Source organism: Phalacrocorax aristotelis, chromosome 1, assembly GCF_949628215.1.
Source record: "Phalacrocorax aristotelis chromosome 1, bGulAri2.1, whole genome shotgun sequence".
Taxonomy (NCBI): domain Eukaryota; kingdom Metazoa; phylum Chordata; class Aves; order Suliformes; family Phalacrocoracidae; genus Phalacrocorax; species Phalacrocorax aristotelis.
The window spans coordinates 94,416,783-94,442,126 of NC_134276.1; the positions used below are offsets into that span (position 1 = coordinate 94,416,783).

The 25,344-nt window shown below is 43.7% G+C and overlaps 1 protein-coding gene across 3 annotated transcripts in view; it reads right to left on the bottom strand.

Moving 5' to 3' along the window:
* The window catches only part of SRPX (sushi repeat containing protein X-linked), a 46,044-nt gene extending 21,260 nt beyond the window's left edge, over positions 1–24,784 (bottom strand). The window contains exons 1-2 of one of the 3 annotated variants that reach the window (XM_075098060.1): positions 24,424–24,784; positions 526–585 (exon numbers count right to left, since the gene is read on the bottom strand). In XM_075098060.1, the coding sequence (XP_074954161.1) occupies positions 526–585; positions 24,424–24,493 (130 nt within the window). In that variant the 5' untranslated portion in view covers positions 24,494–24,784. The remainder of the gene's footprint in view (positions 1–525; positions 586–24,423) is intronic. The other 2 variants (XM_075098052.1, XM_075098045.1) reach the window with 2 other exon arrangements.
* Positions 24,785–25,344: the final 560 nt, after the last annotated feature.

Sequence of the window (25,344 nt, forward strand, 5' to 3'; positions counted from 1 at the left end):
TTTATAAACATGCCAGTCCATTCACTCATTCAAGCTACCTAATTTGTTTTTTTGAATGTACACATTCATTTGTTAAACACACTTTACTTGGCATTTCAGGTAGCAGGTTAACCTGAAATGTGAAGAGTTTTATGGGGAAAAGAGTCATGAAAATCACGTTCTCTTGCATGTACTTCTATACATTACCATCAGTAGCCCCAGGTTTTGAGTTGGTTTATCACTGATGGTTTTTTAGGATGTATGAAGAAGAAAGAGAGGCTCTTAGATTTTCATGATTGAACAACCTGATGTTCCAAGAGCAAAGGCAGTGCAAAAGTTACTTACTTAGGTGCATAAAAGAGAGCTGATCAGTACTTGGTCTAATCTCCATTGTTAATAAAAGTAGAAATTAAATCTTGATATAAAAGTCCATGAGAAAAACCATTGAGTTGGATCACCAAGGTTTTATAACCCATAAAAGAAAAAGAACGAAGCTTTCTCTCAGCAATCAGCTGATCCTCTTTAGCACATAAGCAAAGCATTCACCTTTATATCTATTGCGTGCATACACATCTTCGTCATCTTCAAGGGCTGAATATCCCGATCCTACAATACAAAATAGAGAAAAAAAACTGCAGCAAGAAAGGAAATATGAATTAAGAATAAAAGAAAGCTTTGTGAAAAGACATGCAAGATTAGGATGCAATAATATATGCAATGCCATCAGCACAGAATCTGGACGCTCAGATTCATAGCAGACCCAGTTTATAGTGAATTTGGGAGGGGCAAATCGATTTGATAATCAACTGAAATAACAAATCTCTCTCACTGCTCCTACAGCAATGTTGTGCAATGCCATGTCAAGTCACAGCTCCTCTGTTATGGAAAGCTCACCTACCATGAAGTTGATCTATTGAGCAGAGAGAACAGAGGAGGTACAGGTGAAGGGGCACATCAAAGGTTTCACTATAAAGTGGTTCCATAGTGTCAGCGGCTGCTAACAGCCATCAGGCCAAACAGCAGAAGTAAAATGTGCATAACTCAAGAACAACCCTCTTTTACAACCTGTGTGATCTTCATACCAAGAGCAAAACATTGAGGTACATTACCCGCAAACACAAGTTACACTCAAATCAAAAACAGTTTCATAGCAAGCAGTTTTCTGGGGCTGTTCAAAATAAAGAGGTAGTATAGCTCCGTATTTTTAAAAACCTGTGCAATGATTAAAAGCTTAAAATAAAGGTAGAAACTGCTTTATGAAAAAAACAGAAACCATTTGGAGTACCACCATTCAAGTAATTCATCAATAAAACATAGCAGTCAGCAAGAAAGCCTTCAGAATATCCTTAAGTGACATTTATTGAAAAATCAGCAGTTTCAGAGCATGAAGTCTAGTCTAAATTCTAGGTAAGTCTTCTCCAAGAAGAAGGGCTCATACAAATTTCCCCTCCGAGAAATCTTTCTAAAAACCTTACATGCAATAGGCAGGTACTAAAGGAGTCTCAGCACTACCGCTACACGAGCTTCTCACCCATGGTATCTCTGATTACAGCTATGGGGATATTTCATCACCATTTGTTGAGGTCTGAGACCGTGGTCTGCACAAGCTGCTGTTTAAAGCTAGGCTAAATTAAATACTTCAGGCACCTCAATATGCTACTAATTTCACGTACAAAGCACACAATTTTTTTTCTGCAGAAATCAAACCCAAGAGATATTAATGGCTAGGGTGATTTAGCATACGGATAAAAGAGCTACCAAACCAATGTTTGTCTCCCCAGAACTACTGTCAGCATCTGTCAGATTCCACTTCTTATAAAAACCAAAAAGAACTGCCCAGAAACCAGCAAACCTTTATTTCTCACTCTACCAGCTACAAGAAAACTCAGGAGAGAAACGCGCCCACATATCTGCAGCTGCTCCATGGGGGTAGCTTTAGTGCATAGGGTCCGCCTACCAAAGGGCAGTGCCCTCCACAGCAGCCGCCACAGTGCTGCTCGCAAGGTTCAGGCCACCTGAAGAGGAGGCTCTTGGCACCTCCCATGCCCCTTCTTGCCGCATTACTTGCGTATCAGGCGCTAGCGCCCGGGTCCCACAAGCAGGCTGCGGCACTCAGCAGTGCCTTCTGGGAACCGCAGGGAAGAGGGAGATGCGTCCACCCCACATCAGACCAAAATCTTGCACCAACACCACAGCTGCGTGAACCATTTAGGCTCCTGCATGTGAAAAATCAAGAGAGCTGTGTTCACACATACCATTAAAGTAGCAAAACCCCACAATTCACCTTAGGCCCAGTTGAAAGCTTGCTGTTGTCACTGTTATTCCTCCACCAATTTTCAGAAGGCTTTGAACTGGGACCTTATGAAGTGAATTCCCAAACAGCCTCTCCCCTGAAACCGAGGGCTTTATATAGCACAGGCTTCCTATCACTTGGGAGACATTTCTCTGCTTTTTTTTTATTTTATTTTTGTTGTTGTGGTTGAATTTTTGATGCCTAAACACCGGCATCTGAAAAACTTCAACACAAAAATGTTAAACTTCGTTGCACTTGAAGTCTGACTGTAAAACGTAAAGAGCAAGCTGTGATCCCTGAGGGCTTCGTGGAGACCTTGATATGTAAATGAACACCTCTCTAAGCGTTAATTATTTTGCCAAAAATTGGCACACTCTTAGCTAATTACTCAGTTCGAGGGTTACAAAACGCTGTTGTGTCAGTGCTTTCATTCTTAATTGTCCAAGTTGTACAGTGCAGTGACTTTAGCATTTAAATATCAGTAAATACTAGATCTATGTGAACTCTTACATATTTACCTTTCCTTAGATGAGAAATAGTTACATACTTTTGAAAGTCTTCTATTAAAAACTGGCCTTAAAATAGTTATTCACTGCTCTTGCCCTGAAATGAGGCTTGGTTCATGGAGTTTGACATCTCCCATTCCCAGCTCATTTTCTAGCTTGAAATACGAAGTTAGTCAGGTTCGTTTCCTAACAAGCGACATTTTGTTACTTTGATAACCACAGCAGGCCTGGCTTGAGGAACCACAGGAGAGGTCATCTTCGCACTACCCGGGGAGGGTCTTGCTCCCACTTTTCTGCAGCTTCTTCTCACGGAAAGCCCCACAGCCGACGCCGTGCCTCAGCAGGGCTGGCAGCGCCTGCGCAAGGTGGGGGCACCAAGGGCAGTCCGGGCATCGCCCGCTGGCCTGGGGCCGTGCCATGGAGAACCCATCTAACCCAGAGGGCTGTCCCTGGGCAGACATATCTACACCACCACACTATTTCCCCAGGGCATTGCTGCACCACCTCACACAGAGGTGCTAGATTTCCTCCTGTCTCCACATGCCCTTTTTCACACACACCTGGACCTGGTACTCTCCCTGTATTCACCCACCCACGTTGCACTGACAGACCTGTCCTTAATGTGGCAGGCGCGTACAGCCACGTTACGCAGCAGCCCGCCAGCAAAGCTGTCCCGCTTCAGCAGATGGCTTCTGTCCTGGTGGTCGCGAGGCCTGACTTGGCACCTCGCTCCGCACTGGTGCTACACCATGAGCGATCCTGAGCAAATCGCCATTTCATCTTCATTTTCTCAGCCACAAAAGGGCTTTCTGCTTCACATAAGTTCAAAATTAACTACCAAGCCACGTAAGGACAAAGCATTGTTCTGCATTCAAAGTGCTAAAATTATCACAGTACAAAAACTGGGTATTTGAGGCAGAATGACATGAACAGGCTGCTTTACAGATGTCCCACATCACGGTTCATGTTACAGCAGGTCCCTGCAAAAACTGGCTGTGGATTTCGTTCTGGCAGACGACAAGCAAAACCCACGAAATAACACTTTCATTTTAAGATTAATCTATTATGAGATTAATCTATGGACTTAAATAATTCTGTTTGTCAGGAAAAAAGATTTCTTCGTTCACAAAATAATCGCTACATTTTTGTAACTGGGGATGCACAGGAAAGCTTTCTCTTTACATATATTTTATTGGGGCATTGAATTTTGATGAAACTACATGCAAACTAGTAGAAATCACATATCACTGTCTGTCACCAAGAACCCAACAGTCTCTGCTGAATGAATAAATCCAGGGATATGACCACCAGAGAGGGCAGGAAGAGCTACGACAGTAAGCCTGTAAGCCTTCTGCAAAACTAAAAAATCTTGTGTGAGAAGAGCTCATTATTAAGAGAACACATTTACTTTTAGTGTTCAAACCGGCAAGCTAATGGGGCACTCAGCCACACAAGTTACCCATTTGCGCAAAACCAAATCAGACCATTTCAGGATCAGTTTTGCGTGCATTTTGTGGTTACCAAATCCAGTCCAAGTGTCCTGATGCCAGCGTTCAAAGCTCTGCTTCACCAGTTCTCATTCAGCAAGACACTTAACTGTCTCCTGAAGTGGTCTCACCAGCCGCTAGGAGATCACTTGTTTAACCCTAAACCCACCCAAAACTGATTACAGGTGTTTACATTCAACATCAAGCATCTGATGAAGTATTCCACTGCTTTAGTACCATAATCTAGACCCAGTGAAGGCAGCTATTCTCAGTTTCTCCCGATGGCTCCAATTCCACACTTACAGCCCAGCATTTGTTCTCCTGGCATGGGGCCTTGGTCTGCTGAAAAAGAAAGGGAGGGAAGCGGAGCATATAGCTGTATTCATGAATTAGCACAGATTACAGTGACACATTCACATATGCATACAATACAAGATACATGAATACACACAGCCAAACACACACTAAGCAGGATACTACTCCTATTTCTAGGATCTGACCATCCTCCCCTTTGCCTGTTTGTTAGTAAGTCTGCAAAAGCTTTGAGAGGAGAGTACTTCAATTGCTACACAAGAACAACAATCAATTTGTTGGTGTTTGCTGAGTCAGAGAAGACAGACAAATGCTATCAGTTTTAAGAGGACCTCTGCTGTCCCTCAGCTTCGCTCAAAACCTGACTTTAAGTACATTACTCCTTCGTGCACCACAGATCCCTGTGCAGATAGAAAGACACTACTCCAGGCAACAAGACCCCAAGCTTCCCCATGCTTGTCAGGCACACTAATTCAGGCCACGGCAAGTAAAACCCCTCTCTTAATGGGTAGGTAACCTCCACAATTAAACATTTCAGATACTAGATGGTATGAACCTTTAATGGGAAAACAATCTTTCCGTTCTGCCTTACACTCTCAAAGGTCTCCAGAACTGGAAGAGCTATCAACAAATTGCTCAGTCGCCTTGACCTAACAACCAACTTTGCACCTTCTTCAGCATGAAACCAGGCATTTTCTCACTGGGTCATTTAGTTCTGACAAGCCACAACAAGGCAAGGTTTAAAATAATAGTAAAAATGCACAAATGAAAAATCAGTACTAGGAGAAGACATAAAAGGTTTCTTTAAAAAAAAAGTTGAAAGGAAAAACAAAGCACCAGGAAGTGAGAAACACAACATTAAAGCCTGCAACCGCATATAAACCTTAGCAGAGTTACAAGATCTTCGCCAGGGTTGTTGGGATTACCCACGTGGGCAAAGGGCACGAGGACTCTGGTGCTCCACTGTTTGATGGCACTGGTTATGTGAGTGATTGCCCATGGGCAAATCTAGGGTCACGCACACAGGACTCCTCCCCCCACTCCAAAGGTTCACCGGTGCAGGTCTGCTGGCAGAATCAGGGTGCAAGAACATAACACCAAGGCACTGCATACGCAGGTGTATATATGAACAACATTTAACATGCTGTTGTATTATAAATCCTTTATAACTGAGAAAAAGAATGACTGTGGGCTGTAAGGGGCAGAATAGCTACGCAAACATGTTTTTCCCATGACTGACATAGGAATTTCTTAACTCTGAGTTGAATCAACTGAAAATAAGCTATAGACAACAGTATATTTCATGCAACCAACTGCAAACCTTTTACAGTTTGCTGCCCTGAGACAGGACAAGTTCAAACACCTAAGTAGAAAAGGCTACAGCACTTAGCCTGGAATAAGGGCTTTTTTCTGAACAGCAGTGCCCTCCTCCCTAGTTTAGCACCAGGTGGACTGAAGAGTTTCACACCTACTATACTTACAGTCCTGCAGAATATACGAATAAAAGCTCATATTTTTTTAGGCGACACTATTTTGTCAATTTACACTACTGCGTTTCTTAAGCCTTCCCTCCACCCTTCCTCATGCTCTTTAACTCTGGGTTTATAAGGATTACCTACAATTGAGGTACATACTGTAAAAATCAGCAACAGAAGTCAATGTTCCAGTTATGATCTGCTGAAGCCTGAAATCTTAAATATAGCACCAATTTACTTAAATACATACTTCAGAAAAGATCACTGCATTTCCAGTTTTTTGAACATTGCTGGGAAATGGAGAACAGAAAAACACAACCCTAAAAATACAGTGATAATTTCCTATTTCACTGCACAGCGTATTTCATAGAACAACCAAAAGGAAAACAAAGTGGGGGGTGGGGGAACCAAACCAAAAAACAGTTGTAATGACACTGTATGTTGCACACAGGGAAATGATATGAGCTAAATGAGCTTAGACGGCATCTTCTCTGGTTTGCAGGCACTGGCTAGTCTTGATACTGGGAGTAAAGGAAAGGCTCATTCCACATGTGATCTATCCTTCAAAACACAGGAGAGCGCTTGGGAATTCCTTCCATATTCAAGAGCTGATCAGTTTAAGCATGTGTAAGAAGAGGATGACCAGTTTCCACCTATAAGTCTATAACATCTGGATTTAGTTTCTCCAGTGTTTTGACTCAGAGTTTTATATTCCACAGCACCTGAAGCCATAGCAAATATATCAGCTAAAAAACCTGTGCTTTATGTGCAGCAGACTGCAGAGCTTCTTGCAGTACAACAGGGCCAGGCCACACTAAGACTTCAGAAGTCTGGAAGATGTACAAGAGGAGGCAGAAAAGGCACCAAAAATGGTCACAACTTTCACATTAGAGGGCTTTATTTTGTGTGTAAAAATACTTGCACTCATTTTATGATGGTAGTAAAAATGGAAAGCCAGGTTTTTCATCTCATTTTTTACTGGTTGAATATTATGCTCCAGTCCTGCAAAGCTCATGCTTACATGCCATTAGTTTTGGTGGCATTTCAGTATTTGTTTAAAAACTGCCTGCATGCTTGGGTGTTTTGTTGCCTCTGGTCTGTAAGGCTTAAAAAAATAACACATATGAAATTAATTTTGTTACAGAAGTCAAAGCACAACAAATAGCAGAGGAAGAGTCATCAATTAATAAATAGCTTGAGACTCTGATTTGCCGTGAACCTTCCTACAGGTGGGTTGAGATAGAAATGCCACTGTATTAACGAACACGTTTAAGTGTAGAGAATGTAATGGCAACTGCTCGTATTAAGCAGTCTTCAACATGCATAGTAACTCAGAAGATATCATCTGCCTTCCTCTTTCCTCAAAGATGTTCCCACTGGCCACATCACTTTTCAGTCTCTTGCTTGACTCAATCCCTGGTCCCCGCCATCTTCACAATGCTTGGGAAAGCAAGTTAAAGCACAGAAACCTGACAATCTTGTATACAGCAAGAGTTGTGCTGAACTGAGAAGCAGAGGACTGTCATGGCATGTTCCTGAATCCAAACGCAACTCATTCATCCAGATCAAGTCAATAATTCTGTGTGCAGTTTCGCAGCCCAGACGATTGACTTCCAGAGATGTCTAGAAATTTCCCTGCCTGTATTTACGGAAATACACATGTGGATAGCACAGATTTGAGCTTCCACGCACACCCACAAGCCCCACACCACTGTTATGCTGTTATTCCTTGCAGGTGTAAGGTCTTTCAGGCACGGAAAGTAATCCCATAGCAAGAAGATCCCCTCAGGGCTATATGCAGAGTAATTCACTGTGTCTCAGTATTGATTAAGATGCAAAGACCATGGTTTAAAGCACAGGTTTTAACTTGCTTCAGGAGAAGATGCCTCATACAAGACTCCATCAAAGTACAGTTCTTTCAAAGTTGTCATAATCAAAGCACAATTGAAATGCAGAACAGAAAGCTTCAGAATTAGCAAGTTCAAAAGAGGACAGAGATATCTGAAGTTTGCATGCCAGCAATAGCTTATGTTTTGTGGAATAAAACCACACAACTACACAGAAATAATGAATCTGATCAGGAAAATGCTGGCATGGGTTCTTCTCCCAAAAGATCATCTCTTCCCTCCTCCTCTGCCATCTGTGACCCAACGCAACTATGAAGAAACTCTGCAGCTGACACCCAGACATGAAGGTGTTTCAAAACAGGTGAATTACACAAGTTGAGAAAACTATGGCTTTACATAGAGGTCAGCTAACAAAATGAAATTAGTTTTATGTGCTGGCAAATACCGTGTGACAAAGAAAACACTACTGCTAGCTCAGTCGCTTCATTGAAATCATATATCCAGCAGTAGGCAAGCCATGCCTGTGCAGTTTACTCTCACAAAAATCAGCAGTGGGATAGAAACAGCATGGGCACAGCAGGTAGTGTTAGTCCAGAAAAGGTCTGTACAGTACAGTTCAACTCGGCTTCCTTTTACGTACACATGTAGTTATCTTGGACACAGCAAATCCATAGCAGAACACTTTCCACCACTGATCTGTTTTTCTGGGGAGGCTTTTTTCCTCTACAGACTGGCAATAAAAGTGGAAGTTGTTCAAGTGGCTCTGACTCAACCCAGGCAGAAGTCCTGTAACACAGCAGCAGTCAGGGGAAACGCTGGCAGACTTAACGAGAGGCTACAAACACCTTCGCCAACACTTGCGTACATTCCAGGAACCTTAGTGCAGTCGTAGGCTGCTCCCAGATACCCTTCTCCATTGCAAATGCATTTGCTTTTACTATCACTGTGTGTTTAGCGTTATGATAAGCAGTGTATTCAAATATTGCTTGCAGTATACACGCATAAAATGACCAAAGGCCTTGGGTAATTGGTTTTTTTTTAAATACTATACACCTGACATGGTAAAAACCTAACATACTTCAGGAAAATTGTGTCCTTATATTCCATGAAAACAAATGAGGCGTTTTCAGAATCCTAATTCTGGAAAGTCTGTTTTGCTCTGGATACTCTTGTGACACTGAGTGATTTAATGAGAACTGAGTATTTAATCAAATTTTTCTTATAATACAACTTCAGAGTTGCTAAATATATACATAATTATATAGCTGGTTTTCAACAAAAAAGTCATTTAAAGAAAATCTAGGTGAAAAGGTGAAACATAAGGATGAAAGGTCTCTGCTACTGAAATAAAGTGTCGAATTATGTAAAAAAAAAAAAAAAACAACACCAAAAAAAACCCTCACCAGGCTAATAAAGATATACCTGGTAGCTGATATACATCTTCAAGAGAAATACGAGTCATCTCCTGTGTTGTTTGTTATATCCCACGTAGGCCACATTCCCTTGATTGTTGAACAGTACATCCCACAAGGTACCACAATGATTCATGGAGAAGATGGGCTACAGGGGTCAAGCTGGGAGCTTGACTCAAAAGGGAAAAATCTGAATACGTACATGAACAGCGAGTGCTCTCATGAAATGTTGATTTTCAGCATGGCCAGCAAGGCTTTTTTTTTTGTTTGGACTCATTGCCAAATCAAACATTTAAATAGCTAGGTGTAGAGAAAGAGGAAGAAGATTGTTTCCATTATTTTTTTTTAAGCTGGCAAGAGAAGGCCCAAAAGCATCTGCCCTCCCTTTTAAAGGGCTCCATCTGATAAGGATCTTGCAAATAAACCGAAATCCAGCAAAACAAAATAAAAACTCCTAAAAGAGAGGCAACCAAAAGAAGTTCCTGAATACTTGGAATGGCAGCTTGTTATGCCAGGAGACCAACAGGGAGGAGGTGGCAGAAAAATGTTTCCTTTGTTCAGGCCATAAGGAACTCAAAGTTTGGTTTTTGCTTAAGGAACTCTTCAATAAATAATGTTAAGAAAACCTAATGGCAGCATTTCTCTTCATGATCAGGAACAGTCACAGCACTACAGACTGTTACCAAAGAAAGGATGAAGTGTCATGAACACTAAAATGTAAATCAATTCAGCTGAATAAAATGTACATTCTTTAACTGACAGGTTTAAGGAGGGTACAACACGCTGCATTACATCTACACAAAACACAGCTATCGTAGCTTCACACTGCATAATAATGTATTTGCTATTCTGAGACCATGTATGTGCTAAGCCAGAGGTTAAGCAAATCAGAAAAGCAAAGTGTTCATTATTTACAACAGCAGGTTGTGCATGGAAAATATAGACAGCTCTTAATGTAGAAGAATTTGCGCTCTGTGCTTGACAAACTACAAAAGGCTCTGCAAAGGCTCTCCACACATTGCCTGTGGTCTGGATACCTGTAAATGTTACTGGTTTCTTTGCTGCTCTCACACAGCATCGTTCACCAGTAATACCTGCCTATAGCTAAACCCGGACTCCTGTTGCATCCTGGCAGACACCAGCTCATCTCAATTATTCACAGCTTTGTCACCACTCAAATGGACTACAACAGCCTAATCTACCTAAGCACAAATGTTCTGGGCAATTAAGGAAATTGCAGCTATTTTATAACCCTGTGGCATATCTCCACTTGCCCTCTGTTTTCCAGCCTGGCTTCTCACAGCATGTCTACTGCTGATGTCCGTTTGGCTCTTTTCTCCACAGTGGCTCAGCAGCCTGAGCGGAAAATTGCCGACCTGCATCCTGCTAGCAACCCCTCCTCTTCTGCCAGGACTTTGGAGACTGTGTGACCCCCTAGGGACATGAAGGACCAGTGCCCAGAAGCACTCTATTTTCAAAGCTGCTTTGCTGATGGATCTTTCTTACACATCCTAAAAATCAAACTGATGTGTGAATGTGGAGTCATGAGGAAATGACAGGCTGGCAGGGACCCTCAGAGCTTTCACCCTGCTGAAAGAAAGCAACATAATGTCTGTTGCCAGCATCGTTCGGCTGTGCCTACCTGGTCTCACCAGAGTTTCCTAAGAGCTGGGATGACTGGAGCCCTCCAGGAAACCAGATAAGCTGTGTATGGGTGAAGTCAACAGCCGCCCTCACGCAACAGCCACACTGACTAGTCTGCCTCCAGGCTACCTGAAAGGGTGAAGGACTACCTCAGGTGTTGGGATGAAACCCTGTTCAGATAAACACGCTTTGATGCCGCAGTGGTTTCCATCCCTGATGGCATGGCACACCTCCATCAGAACAGCAGATCCCAAAGAAAAGCCCCTGCCTCCAGCACAGACACTTGTGGCACAAAGGGCTCTCACAGGCCATTGCTACCTTCTGTGCTAAGCAGAAGCAACTGGGGAGTTTTTTGAGACTTTTCTCATGAAATTTATAAAACTGAGCTTAGAATAAATCAAGCCTGAGTTACACATAAAGCCCTACACAAAAAAGATGCTTCAGTGGTTTCTTCAGTGGGGAAAGGAGGAGAGGACAGGGCACACTGCAGGCAGGCACACCATTAGATGCACTGGAAGGCTACTGGATGGAAAAGCAAACTGGGACTCCGAAGAGGCAAACAAATGCTACCACATATAGATAAGACTTGTCTTTTAAGATCCAGAGAAATAATTCCTGTGAACATGTTTCAGTATGCTTTCTTCCCCTATATTAAGATATTATAGGGTCTGTAAAGTAGGCCTACGTTTTAGGAACAGATTGAAAAGGCAGAAAAACAGGAGGCCACCTATAGAAAGGCAAGAATGGACTGAAAAGATGTATTACTACTGGTAACTAAAACCAGATAGAACTACCAGTAACCAGTTAATTAAGCAAACAACATTGAAGCCAAAAGACGCCTTAACAACAAGCTCCAGTGGACTTTGAGATAACTTTCCAAGGGAAGAGATTGAAAACTAATCCTGATCTATTCTGAATTGGTGACAGATGGAATAATTTTTTTTAATGCAGACAGTGGAAACTGGCACACCTCAGTATCTAATACTACAGCACCAGATACACTGCTTTCCTCTCTTCTCTTTATCCTTGAGTCACGTGTTATTTCTGAAGCTCTGCCATTTTAAAAATATTTTTCAGATTTTATGAGGAGACTAAAAGAAAGGTTCCCTCAGACAAAAATCTCAGCTTTAAGTATCAGACACTACAACACTTGAAAACTACCATCAGGAGCCACCTGTAATCCATAGGAAACTCTCTAACGAGATCCCAGAAAACAGAAGAGGAGTGGAAAAATGTAAAGTTACTGACTCTGATCTCCTCTTGCTCTTTAGTAAGTGGAGTCACACCGTGTCAGAAGTGACCCTATCCTGGTAAAGAGCTCCCTTGAGGACTTCCCTGCACAACATCTCTTTACTTTCTCTGCTTAAGTCACCACTTAAAAAATAAAATAAAATATATATATATCTTCTATTGTGGCTCATTATCCTCAACTGGCTCAAGCATGTCTTCTCCCCACATTAGCTTCAACTTGTCAGCTTGCACTTTCTTACTAGTGATCTTCTTATGAATAAATCATAGAATTATTAAGGTTGGAAAAGACCTCTAGGATCAGCAAGTCCAACCGACAACCCAACATCATCATGTCTCCTAATCCATGCCCTGAGGTGCTGTGTCTTCAATACGACTGCAGTCCCTTTAAGTCTCACTTCCACGTGGGCAGCTTCATTTTAGAGAACCTAGAAGCATAAACACTGGCTTACAAAGTTCCTGACTAGAAAATTTGTTGGTTTATCCATGACAACTGCGAACAGATGAAAGCATTAAGGGCTGTTGGTATGAACACTGGTGGCCCCTCTTAGAAGAAAAATACAGATCTCTAAGGACTCCAGGACTACTTGTGCTTTATTAGTGCTTTGCAAAGGTAGCGCAAAGGAGAAAAGGCAGGCATCCCACTATGGAGGAAGAGCTGAAAGAACAAATCAGCGCCATGTAAGGCAGTCAGCAGGCCAACAACTAAGCAAGGTGGAACTTTAAAAAAAAAAAAAAAAAAAAGAGGCACAGAGGAACTTAAAATTTAATAGCAAACTAATCAATTGAAAGAAAAAGTAAACAACTGGTGTCAAGACTCAGGAGGTAGGAATTTAATTTATTTCTGAAGACTAGTATTAAAAACAGCCTCAAAGCAAATATTACTTAATATGGAGTTCACAGCCAAGAGCACAGAAGTTGTATAAACCAACTGATGAAAATTGGCTTGCTCATTTTGTTTAGAATAATAAATGTTAATCATATCCTAAGGAAGACTCAAAAGTTCCTTGCTACAGCCAGCATAAAATAATGCTGATTAGATTTTAAAGGAACATTTGAGATACTTCCTCCAAACCCTTGTTCATTTTTCATTAATATTCATATCAGTGGCAACTCCCAATCAAAAGGATATTCTCCAAGTTCTCACTTCCATTGAAAACAAGAGGGTAAACAAGCTTCTTTCCGAAAGAGTAGTTACCAAGGTCATTTGTAAGGATATTGGCTTAGATGCCCCAGTTTCACTAATGATACATGCGTATCGCAAGTCACAAAAGCCAGAAGAGTACCAAAAAAAACCCCAAAAAATACAAATACAAAAAAATATTGTATTGATCGCTTTTTATACAACAGACTTTGATCTTTTGGTGATTCTTTCAAATTATATCTGCTGAAATTCCATGATTCATGAGAAGCATTAGTGTTATATTCAAATATATGTATGTACAGCCATAGTGCCAAAGACAAAGCTCAGAAACTTCAAATGCCCCAAACTAGAAAGTTAATAAAAATAAATCAACATAAAATTAAATGTTGTCAGTCTTCGGTTAACCCTAAATACTACTTTAATACTACCAGAAACAGCAGAGGTGACTGGAACACCGAAAGTGGGACCCTAAAAGAAACTTCTGGAGAGAAGAGGAACGTGTACGTGGCCAGCCTGCAGGGTTTTCAAAAGGTATGAGCTTGAAGACAGAATAGAAACATGATTTTTCCTAGTCCCTGCAGTAAATGCTGAGGGCTTCTCCTTCTCCCTTGGTAACCCAGTCCCAGCTTCAGCAGAGCCCCCCGTGCTGCTCGGCCAGGCAGCGAGCGACCCAGGGAAACAGAAACCAGAAGCACACCCATGGCAAGTGCAGGGCAATGGAGACAGTGACTGCACGTGCCTACCTCATTCCTCCTCCCATTTGCATCACACTATTGCCAAATATCCAGTGACACCCCTTTTCCTTCTCCCCATTGCTCCCACCCTGCAAGGCCAAGAGCAGATACTGAGAGGCTGTGGCCAGCACCATCGTCCCCAGCAAGAATGACGATGCCCCATCTCCCACAGCTCCTGGGAACATCTCCTGCAGCTGCCACACCATCGACAGCGGCCAGTCCAGCCCCAGCCTCCCAACACGAGGACAGAGCTTTCTGGGAAGCAGCAGGGTTAAGCAGGAAAACATGAAGTCGCTACGTTTTACTGTGGGATGGCCATGCTCTGGGTCCCTTTCGTTCAGGGGAGGCTGATGCCTAGCACTGATGAATGACATCTGGCAGGAATGACCCGCTCCAGCCAGCAAGCTGGCAGACAGCTTCAAATAACATAATTAGGATATAATCCTTTAATAGCCAGTTCTATGCATTGTTATTGTCAACAAAGGTAATTTAGTACCGAAAAATTGCTCAAGTTTCATAAACATCCTGAAGGTGGTTACTAGACGCTCTCAGAAAGAACAAGCCAAACTTGTAGCAGACAGACATTTTTAAATAACAGATTTACGGGTTCATTTGCATTCTTGTCATACCAAGTTTCTTCTGAGTGTCAAAATATGCTATTCAAAGAAACTGGGGACACAGAGCAAAGAGCAGTTGTTTTGTCTCAAAGACAGGATAGGGATGCCATCATACTTCAGTATCCTCCTCACAGAAGCGTCAAAGTCTGAAAAACCAACTCTTGAGTCATTAAAGGCTGACTGACAACCTGCAAGTTTGTCAGACAGACTGGAGATATGGATGTCAAAAGGGAGCACATGAAACACACTGGGGAAAAAATATAATCCACACAAAAAGTACTAAGTAACAATTCCCACAGAAAAATGAAATAATTTCCTAAATCATTACTAAAAATTAATGCACTGTAAATAATGTGGAATTTAACCCAAAATCCAGCTGGAGGTCAAACGTGAGACACAGCACTCCCTGTAACTCTCACACCAGCTCCAACCCTGCCAGCCCCTCGCCTGGCCTCAGAGCCGTCCTGTCCCTGCAGCAGGAGTCGGTCCCCATCCCAGCTCTGCTCGCTGCCTCCGGGTGCAGTGAGACAGGGCTGCTGGGCGAGGTCCTTGTCCCACCGCCAGCCCTCACGCTGCCAAGTCAGCCCTAACCCTCAAGTCTTCTATGTAGAAGTGAAAATTTGAAAGCGTGGACACCCCCCCCCCCCGTGTTTTTTTTTTTAAATATTGACTCCACAGTTTTCTATGCCTCTCAACCAAACACAATGTTTTACAGGAAAAAAAATAAATATATATATATACATATATTCAGCTGGGGAGCCTGCATAGCTTTTGGGAAAAGCCTTAATGATTTGGACCACCCAGACAAAAAACAAAACCAAGTCCCTGGGTTCCTTGATTTAGTGCTTTGGCCTTCCATTTGCAAATCCGACCTGATGTTATCTGAAATGATGGAATATTTCACATGGATTTCCACTGAAGACAGAACAAAAAATAACCAACGTCCATCCACTTGCCTATCTACAAATGTGCTTTTGAGTTTTGTCGATTTCTTTTAATGATTTAAAATTCCCCTTCTTTCCTCTGAAATTTTACTATGATATGCAGAATTGGAAACATACTATACAATCAGCTTCACAGTGTGGCACATGGCATGTGCAGAAGGCAATCAGCATTAGTCCCCCGCTGTTTATATATAGTCCTGTACCGGCTTTTTTACATCAAAGAAAACGGGACGTTACATTTAGCATGAACTCTAGCAGAAGGCAAGGGGTTACACAAGCTGTATGCGGCAGTTTGTCCAGTCATTTGCCTCTCACCACTTTGCCCCTCTGCAGCCCACAGGCTCTTCGGCATCTCTGTTTGCAAAGGCACCAATTCAACAGCAGCCTGAGACAAGTCAACAGTTGCCAGGGAGAAATCAGGCCAAGGGCAACCTCCAACAAGATCTGACAAGCTCCCCAGTTCCAACTCCCTCATCCAGCCCACTCGGAGAACAGAAATCATTTTCTGGAAAACAGCAGCTATATAACATGTCATTTCAACCACCCATCGACAACCCACCACCTTGGCAAGAAGCTGTTAGCAGGACCAGTCCATCAGCCAGCTCCCCAATGTAACTCATGCTCCAGCCTTCAAAAATTTTCAGGAGCTTGTTACAGGGCTAGAGCACTCTCATCACAGGCATCCGAGAACTAAAAGCCCAAAAGAGATGCAATCCTGTATGAACTTGTAAGCTGCTGTGTACCATGCAGCCTGCCAAGCCTTCCTCCTCCCCTGCTCACACACACAGAGTGTGTATCTCACTGTGATGGCAGGGATTCCTCACAGCTCCTCCCACAGTGGAAACTGGAAGCAACTAAGAATTAAATAGGACACTTTTCAAAGAACTGTTTGAGCAAATACAATCCAAACCATAAATTGCTGCATCAGCTCTCACAAGGGCTTAAGAGGAAGGCGATGAGAAGAGCCTGCAGTTTGCTGAACAGCACTGGTACAGAGGGCTTTCCAGTTGACGTTTACTTAAATTGTGCAAAAATTAATCTATGCAGCCACAAGGTCTTATTTATGTCTTCCCTTTGCACACTTGTGTTGCCATTTGTCAGTCCCACTTACCACAATGTCTTCATCCAAGAAAGACTAAACCATTTTGGAGGGCATGGCTTCCTGTGAACTGGACTCCTGAGAACCAGCAGGCTCTACACCACAAAACCTATTAATAATACATTAATTTGTTCTCACGTGTCCCATATTACATTATGAATTTTTTCTGCTCCCTGCCCCACCTTCTTATTGTCTCCATGCAATAAAGAATAGCTTTGTTAAAGGTAGAAGAGTAAAATAGGCCAGGGCTGTGCTTTAGAGATGACAGTCACCCACTGCAAATAAATCAAAACCCATTTTCATTGTGAGGGGTGTACAAATATTTTATAACTCAAGTGGAGGGCTTATTTTCAATTCCTTTGTACTGATCTGTTTTGGCAAACTGGTTTACTCTTCCAACAGGGAAGTCACCTGTAAAATCAATCATCATATCTTTCTGATGAGTTACAACTTATCTTTTATTGCACACACAAGATATTGTGGTTTTTTTAAGGTATGTTATAGCTAAAATGTCTCATTCATTTTGTAAGTATGCTACATCTTAAATATTTCCCTACAAACTGGCATAGAAAAATATTGCAAAAGGATGATTTCAGATGATAAAAAAACAAAAGAGCTTCCAGGGCTGCAGTGCACATCCTGTGCTGTTAGTGGTATCTAAGAGGTCTGAAACGCCTTGAAGCCATCTAAAGATACAGTTTAATATTCTTGGTTTTGACATTCAGTTGGGAAGAGGCATACAATCCCCAGTCAGAAGCCCTTCTCTTAAAAACAGAGATGAAAAACAATTCAGGTGTTGACATTTTCCAAAAAGATGACAGGTTGTCAACCAGTTAACCACTGCAAGCTTCTAGTATGCTGGTGGAAAAGACAAAAAGGTATGGGTGACAACAGCAGCACTGCTGGCATTTATACAAAAGTTGCCTTCCCTCATTACAGAACCACTCAACATGTGATGCATTTGACTGGAAACTTCCTTAAACTCAAAGTCAAAGCCAGTTTACAGTTATGGTTATCTCCCGTTTTTCCCAGTCAGGGGTTTCCTATCTCATTATGATAAATGCCAAGTACCAATGAGAAACCCAAACTGTGGTTCCCGCTACCTACTGAAATGGAAATAGCCAGAAGCTGTAACTGAAGCAGTAACAAGGGTAACGGGAAGACTAGCCAAAAGAACACACAGCGATGCCCAGAACCACGACCAGGCACAGGTCACCCCTCTTCAGCTTTAAAGAAACCCAAGAGCAACCTGTAGCAGTTCCATAACTCAAACATACCCTTAATATGATGCACTGTACGTGCAATAGCAATAACAGTACTTGCTCCTTATATGAATGCTTTCAGTCAAAGCTCTCCAGACAAACCATTTTACAAAGGCGACGCAGACACAGGCTAACCAGCTGTCCTAACATCACAAAAATAAATCAGTGGTACAAAGTTGAAGCAAACTACCTGTCAGATGCTTTCACAAAAAACACCTTCAGCAAGTCAGCCTTTTTCGCCTTACTGTAGTACTAAGAAAGATCCCCCACCTTTTGGCATCAAGTAGTCTTCTGGGGCACTCACATCCATTCCTTTCCCAGAAAAGCAAAGTATGGGAAAGATCTTTTTATTATTTGTTGGGTTAGGTTTTGTATTTAAAAACATTTCACTGCCACTGGAACTCAGCACCAGGCATATTGTTTCTGGTATCTGCCTCTGGGCAGCTTAGAACAGTGAATGTCTGTGAGACAACATGTTTTTAATCTTCAAGAATAGCTGGATAGAGGCATGTTACTTCTGGTCTGTTTTACTTACGAGTGACACACTATAACTAGAGAGCCACAATGGATGGACTCAAGACAGGCAGATTTGAATCAAGTAATTATTTTTAAGTGCATTGCCCTAAAGTTAACAACTCTAAAGAAAAGTATAATTGGCATAGGCTTATAACTTAACCCTGAGGCAGGAGTTGGAAGCAGGATCCTCCCCCCACCTGCCCAGTGAGGGTCAGGAAGCCTGATGAATGACCTCTGAGGGACACCAGGATGGACCACAGACCCTAGCAGGTTAAAACTCTCACGATACAGCCTAAAAGGAGACAGACTTTGCTAACTGACTCACATTGCCAGCCCACGCTGGTTAAGTGTAGGCTTTGGGTAAACCATACAGCATGACAAGGCACTGCTGGAGAAGCCTGGAATACATGACTACTTTCAAACTGCAATGCTATTCTTAGTGGATATATGTACAACACGTCTAAATCCAGCACCCAAAACAGCAATGGCATTTCCTGAAAAGAACAAGAAGTGGGTGAGAAGTAGGGAAGAATAAAATCAGATATCTTCAGTCATAGCACTCAATTTGTATGAAAGCCTATCTATTCATAGCTGTGACAAATTTTAAATTTCACACAACTAGAAAAAAAGGTTTCCTTCTGTAATACCACCACAGTAATTTCAGAATCTTCAAAACAAACTTTCCTTATAACACAAATGTCTAAATCATCCAAAATGCTTATGTGGAGTATTCTCACACATGTATATTTTTACCCACTGCACAATCTGGAGCAAAAGATAGCAGTAACATAAAATGTAGAGTTATATTTTACATTTCTGTTACACAGAAGTTCTTTCTGTGCCTCCCTGAAGGACATACGTCATGTGCACATCACAATTCAAAGACTACACAAATCAAAGACATATGTACACCTATGTAGATACTCACCAGTTTCAAAAAAATGCAATCAAGAATCTTTATGATACACATCTTGCATGTTTCGGTCGTGGGGTTTTTTGCCCCCCTTGAAAATAGCTTGTAACAACCCACCTCACAAAAGCAACCCAGAACGTGTATCATTTCAAGCATTCTTATTTCTTTTTGAGCTCTGTGCACTGAGCAAAACTTGGTTTCTCAGCGCAGCTAACCTAAACCCCACTGATGTCGTCTGTTCTCAGATGATGACACAGTTTCATTGAGCAAGAAAAAAAAAAAGTGTAAAGTTATTCAAACTATACCTGCTCACACAGCAAACACCTTTGCCAAAAATGTCCGACCACCCCCAGCTGGAGTTGCACAGCCTGGCAGAGGCTCGGCACTCCGGCACAGCTGGGGGTGTTTCCCCCTCCCAGCCTGTAATTTGCCCTGCTCAGTGCCGGGAGGGGACAGCAGCTCTCCCAACAGCTGAGCGAGCGTTCCGACAGCTGAAACCAGGGCAGTAAAGACCCACAGGCGGCCAGCTGAAAGAGACAGCACCACCCAAAGCATGCAACCAGGGTGGGACCCATTTTACTATTTCACACCAAACAGCATGAGAGGGTAAAGGAAGACATCCTAGGTAAACTACTGTGAGCCACATCCCAACTGGCCTCGCCAGTGGGCTTCCCTCTCCCCAGAGGTTTGCAGCAACGCACTGCGAGGTCACACATGAAGCCACCACATTCCCCACACCCAGGGTCAGCCGAGAAAGCTGGGCAGCCCGCCTCAAAGTCAAGAGCTAAGTTAAAAAACACAAGCAGGAGAGTAGAAAAGAGTTGAAAACTGCCGCCTGGGTGAGAGAACAGGGGACGTTTCCAGCAGTGCAAAACAGGAACGAGAGTAGGTTTGGGAAAAAGCCATTCTGGAAATTTCTCCCGTACTGCAGACATGCCCAGGAGCCCCAGCCAGGGCCCGGTCCTGGTCCCTACCGCATTAGCACCTGAACAAACAGGGATGGAGATGAGGGATCCTGCCCAAGGTCTTACACACCAGGAATGGGTAGGAGAAAGCCCAGGACAGCCGGGGAGAGAACAAGGAGTCCACCGTGACGGGCAAAACCAGGTCACGGCTGTCTAATATTTTATGGGGGGAAAGCACAACTGTCAAAAGTGACCAAAAAGAAGAGATGCTGTTGAGAAGCATATGAAGGAACATGAAGGAGCTGCTTTTGCAAGGTAGCACCTGGCTAAGTGCTAGAGATGACAGCACAAAAATAGCACTAAAAATAAAAATCAGGAGTTGGTGATGAAGGCCAGCCAGACAAACCGGGTAACGGCAGCACGGCCAGTCCAGTAACTTCTGTTTAGGAAACAGGCAAAAACCCATGAGCAACACTTTCTCCTCAACTAAGCCTTTCAGCAGAAAAGTTTCATTTTAACAGCAGTCCAGCACCAAGGTATTTTGACAGGCTCAATTCAGCACGCTGGTAGCGGGCGCTTAACGTGCTCCCATGCTAAATGCATTCTCCCTCCATCTTCACAGAACTGAAGAGGGACATGTAATCTTAGACATTTCTCTCAGGGAAAATCCCTGTAGCTGCCAAGAAACACTAGTTAGAGATAATGGTGGATGGGAAAGGATTTTTTTATCATCCTGCTGTTGCACCCGACAGAGCTTTACTCTGCATGTAACTATTCCTTCCACGTTTCTGTGCGTTACGTACACGGCAAAGACACCACTTACCTCCTCAAGCACAACAAAAATCTTGTCAAGATTGTTCAGGCAAACTAAAGGAAGACATTAGCAAAGCTGAGCTTCCCATGTGTATTAACTTAGGGAAATTTAATTCATTTCCATGGGTGTCTCAAGCAATATAAAATCCTTTCTGTCTTCATCTAAATATATGCCAAATGACAAGTTGAAGTGGTTTCAAACTCTGGCAGACCTCTTAAGTGGCTATCTCAAGTTACAGAAATGATCAGAATTGTTGAAGTTAAAACCTATAATTTTGAGCCACTTTCAAGGTATTGCATCATAATTTTTCAATTTGAACCACCTTAACAGTGCCCTTTAGATATAATCAATAGTTAAAAACAGTGGCAGAGAAGGGCTGGCCAGCCAGCCATGTCCTGTACGCTGAGCTGCTCATTTACCGTGCTAAAAAAATTTAAGTGAATGCCTTGTGAAACGGACAATCCCCAGCACACTGTAATTTTTAACACATACCATAACTTGAAATAGCAAATTAAAAAAAAAAAACAAAACACATTAAAAAAACCCCAAGCAACAAACACAGCGATTTCAGAAGTAGAAAAATTAGCCAAGTATTTAGAGCAACATGTAATTTGTTACCCCAGCTGGGGGAAAAAACATTTGTACTCAGGAGTCATTGCAAAGCTCAAAGATCATATCTCTCTCTTTAGCCCTGACAAAAAGGGTTTTAGGCTTGTTTTAATTTCTGAAAGGTGCATCTCTAAAATGTTCTTGAAGAGCAAACAAGCTCTTCTCTGAGTGGTGCTATCAGTGCATCACGGGCTCTGAATAGAACAACACAGAAAGACCACGGCCATCCCTTCAAGATTTGAAACTACAGTCACAGGTAATACAGCAGCTGCTTCAAATGATTTTAGGTATTTTAAGTATTCAGATGTTCTTCAATTGCCTTCTTTATGCCAAGGAGATAGTTAATAGATAGTTAATTCAATGACATTTTCACAGGCAGAAACACTGTCTTGATTTTTTACTGCCTACAATCAAATACTGATCACAGAACTCTGTTTACAGCTTGAAAAGTATTTCTGCTTAGTGTGGTGTTGACCATAGTCTTTGGGTTATGGAGCACAAGCATTCTACACTAAAAACTTCAGTCTTACCAGGTTATGAATTAAAGAGCTGATTAGACTATTTCTGAGGTTTAGATAACAATCTACTACTGAAAATAAGCATTTTGTATTAATCCAAAATAGATTGTTTCGCTTTGCCTACAAAACAGTCTAGGGTCAAATTCCTGGTAACAGTTCACTAAAGTATGTGCATGTATAATCTGTATTCAAGAGGGCCATATACACACACATCCCTCGGAGATTTTTGGAAGAAGTCTATTTTAATTTGCTTAATGGCATTCTATACCCTAATGTGCACGGTTCCATACCAACACAGTACCATTAAAGAAAATATCTATTTACAGATTCACCAGATTTCATATTGAGGATAAAGATTTGAAAGAATACCCCATTTTCTCGACTAGAAAACAAACAAATGGAACATGAAACCTTAACTTCATATTAGGGTTTACAAATACAGCTGCTGATGATTTAAGCTCTTTGGAGCCCTTGACACTAAGCGCAAGAGGAAAATTGGACTTTCAAATGAGTGAAAGCTGAAACAAGCAGGCTATTGTGCAGCTAACTCGAAGATTACATGCAAAAGTTAGACTTCTGAGATTGGAGAAGTTACATTTGGCCTTTTAGGAAGAAAGAGGAGGACAGGATATTAGCATCCTCTGCAAACTAACAGAAGACTAACATCCACATGAACCACAAAGTAAAGCATTCAGTCATCTTCCTAAAAAAATAGAGTTTGGCAGTACAATAGTCCTCAGAGAAATGCCAGGACAGAAACTTTTGTTGTCTTTGTTGATTTAGCAACTGATGTGTCCAATACCTTAGTGTTTTGTAAAGAAAAAGCATTAACGTGTGTTCCAGCATCTTCCGTGTTGGAAAGAAGCCACTTGATGCATGCCAACAAAAATAAGAAAAGCTAACTTCAACTCACAAATACCATCATTATGCCATTTTATGCCTCTCCATGGGCAGAACTGTGTCTTAGGCAGGGAGACCTCCTGGATACAAAGAAATAGGTATCACCAACAAAGGGAGGTTCTCTGCATGCACAGCTGTGACTTGTATTACACACCTTCCTCACCTGGTCATTGTGTCTCTTCACCGTCAACCCAGGGTAAAGCACCTCAATTTGAAGCAACACCCATTTACTTTGAAGGCTCTGTTCTGGCCACAGATTTTTATTGACTACACCTGTCAAACCACCACAGCATGCCAGCTGTCAGACATTGCAAGCAAAGCCAGTGTCAAGTCAGCAGTGTTTAATCTGACAAGATGCAGCTGCTTTAGCAGAACAGGCAGACCTACGTGCCGATTTCCTTTTCTCATGGAAATGGACCTAAATTTGAGCTTATTTTGAATTTTGCTAAAGTGAATGCAAATAATTAGAAGTGAAATAGCATAAGCATATATTTTTTGTTTTAATTATTAGAAGCGTAAGAACCCAGCCAGACTCAGCCTTTCATTTTTCACACTGAAGGCTGAGGTTTTTTGAAGATTGAGAGTTTTCACGCCAAAGCTTTCTGCATGTGCAGTCACACATGGACAACACAACCTGGTGAAAGATCTGTAAGCACCAAGGTCCTGGAGCCAGGGCCGGTAAATCAGACATATACTCACACACCCCCCTCCCACATACACCCCCCACCCCCGCTTCATAAGTACGGACAACGCAGAGTCTCTATTCTACTTGAGCAATTTTGAGTGGGCGTCTTCTCCCTTCTCATTCCTCTGCAAGTTTGCCAGGATAACGGCATGGAGATGCAAAGACGATGCCCCGTGCCACGGGGACCGCACGGGGTGCCCCACCGCCCCCCTGCGCGCTCCCTATGTTTAAACCCAAAACAGAGAAGAGTTTTGGTCGCCCCGAAGAACCCGGGACTCCAGGGGGAGCGTGAGGCTCCGCCGGAGCTGACGGCCGTCCCGGGGCGAGCCGAGACAAGGACAAGGCGGAGGGCGAGACAAAGCGCTCCGGGCGGGGAGCGAGCAGCAAAGCCCCCCACCCCCGGTCCCCAAAGTCCCCCCGGCCGAGGCCCCCCTCCTTCCCCCCCCCCCCCCCCGCCACCCCGGGCCGAAGCACGGCTGCCGCCCCGCTGCGGGGGGCTCCCCGGCCCCCGCCGCCCCCTTCACTTCCTTCCTTCCCTTTTCCCTTCTCCCCTTCCCTACCCTCGTACGCCAGGCCGGGGCGGGCGCCCAGGGCGAGCAGCGCGGCGAGGCGCAGCCAGCAGCTCCCCATGCTGCGCGGCGGCGGCCCTTCCCGGCTGAGGGCTGCGCGGCAAAGGGGCAGGCGGGGGAGGAGGAGGAGTGGGACGGAGACATTCTCCGAGCGGGCTCCCGGGCGCCGCCAGAGACTCCTCCTCCTCCTCCTCCCGCCGCCGGGGCCGGCCGCCGCCCCCCGCCCCGCCTTGCCTCGCCTCGCCGCCCGCCGGGACCGGCGGCACTGCTCCCGATCGCCTCCCTCCGACGTGGCCTCCGGCAGCGGCCCGGCCCGGCGAGGGGCGCCCCCCTCCCGGCACCCCCCGCTCTGACCCGCAGCTCCCTCCCGAGCCCGGGCAGGGCAGCCGGCTGGCGGGGAGGGAGCCCGCCCCGGCCCTGGCCCCGGCGGGCCCTGGGGCTCCCCTCGGGGCGAGGGGGAGGTGGAAAAGCCGTGCTCCCCTCAGGCCCTTCTCTGGCGCCGTGGGGCCACGCGTGGAAAACACGCCGCTGCTGGGTCGTGTCGCGTCCCGGCCCGGGTGGCAGCGCTGCCGGCGCAGGCCTGGGGAGTTTTGCGGGCAGGAGTGCAGGGAAACAGGCTGTGCTTTCCAACATGAACGGCTCCAGTTGCTCAGCAGTTTGCAGATGGCCAGCCTGAAGGGTTCAAAAATCATGAGTCAGATCCTCAAGTCATGAGATTGAGAGAAAAAGTTTGAAGTCTTCGCATTTCCCATCAACTTTTTGAGCTGCTAGGGTGTTGCGGGGTCACATTTTCAGGCTTCCTTCCATAACCACAAGGACTAGAGGCTTTTTTTTCCACCTTCCAGATGAAAGCAAATTCCCCAGTCGCTCCCAGCCTACAGAAGCGAGGGCTTCAGGCATCAAATGTTCCAA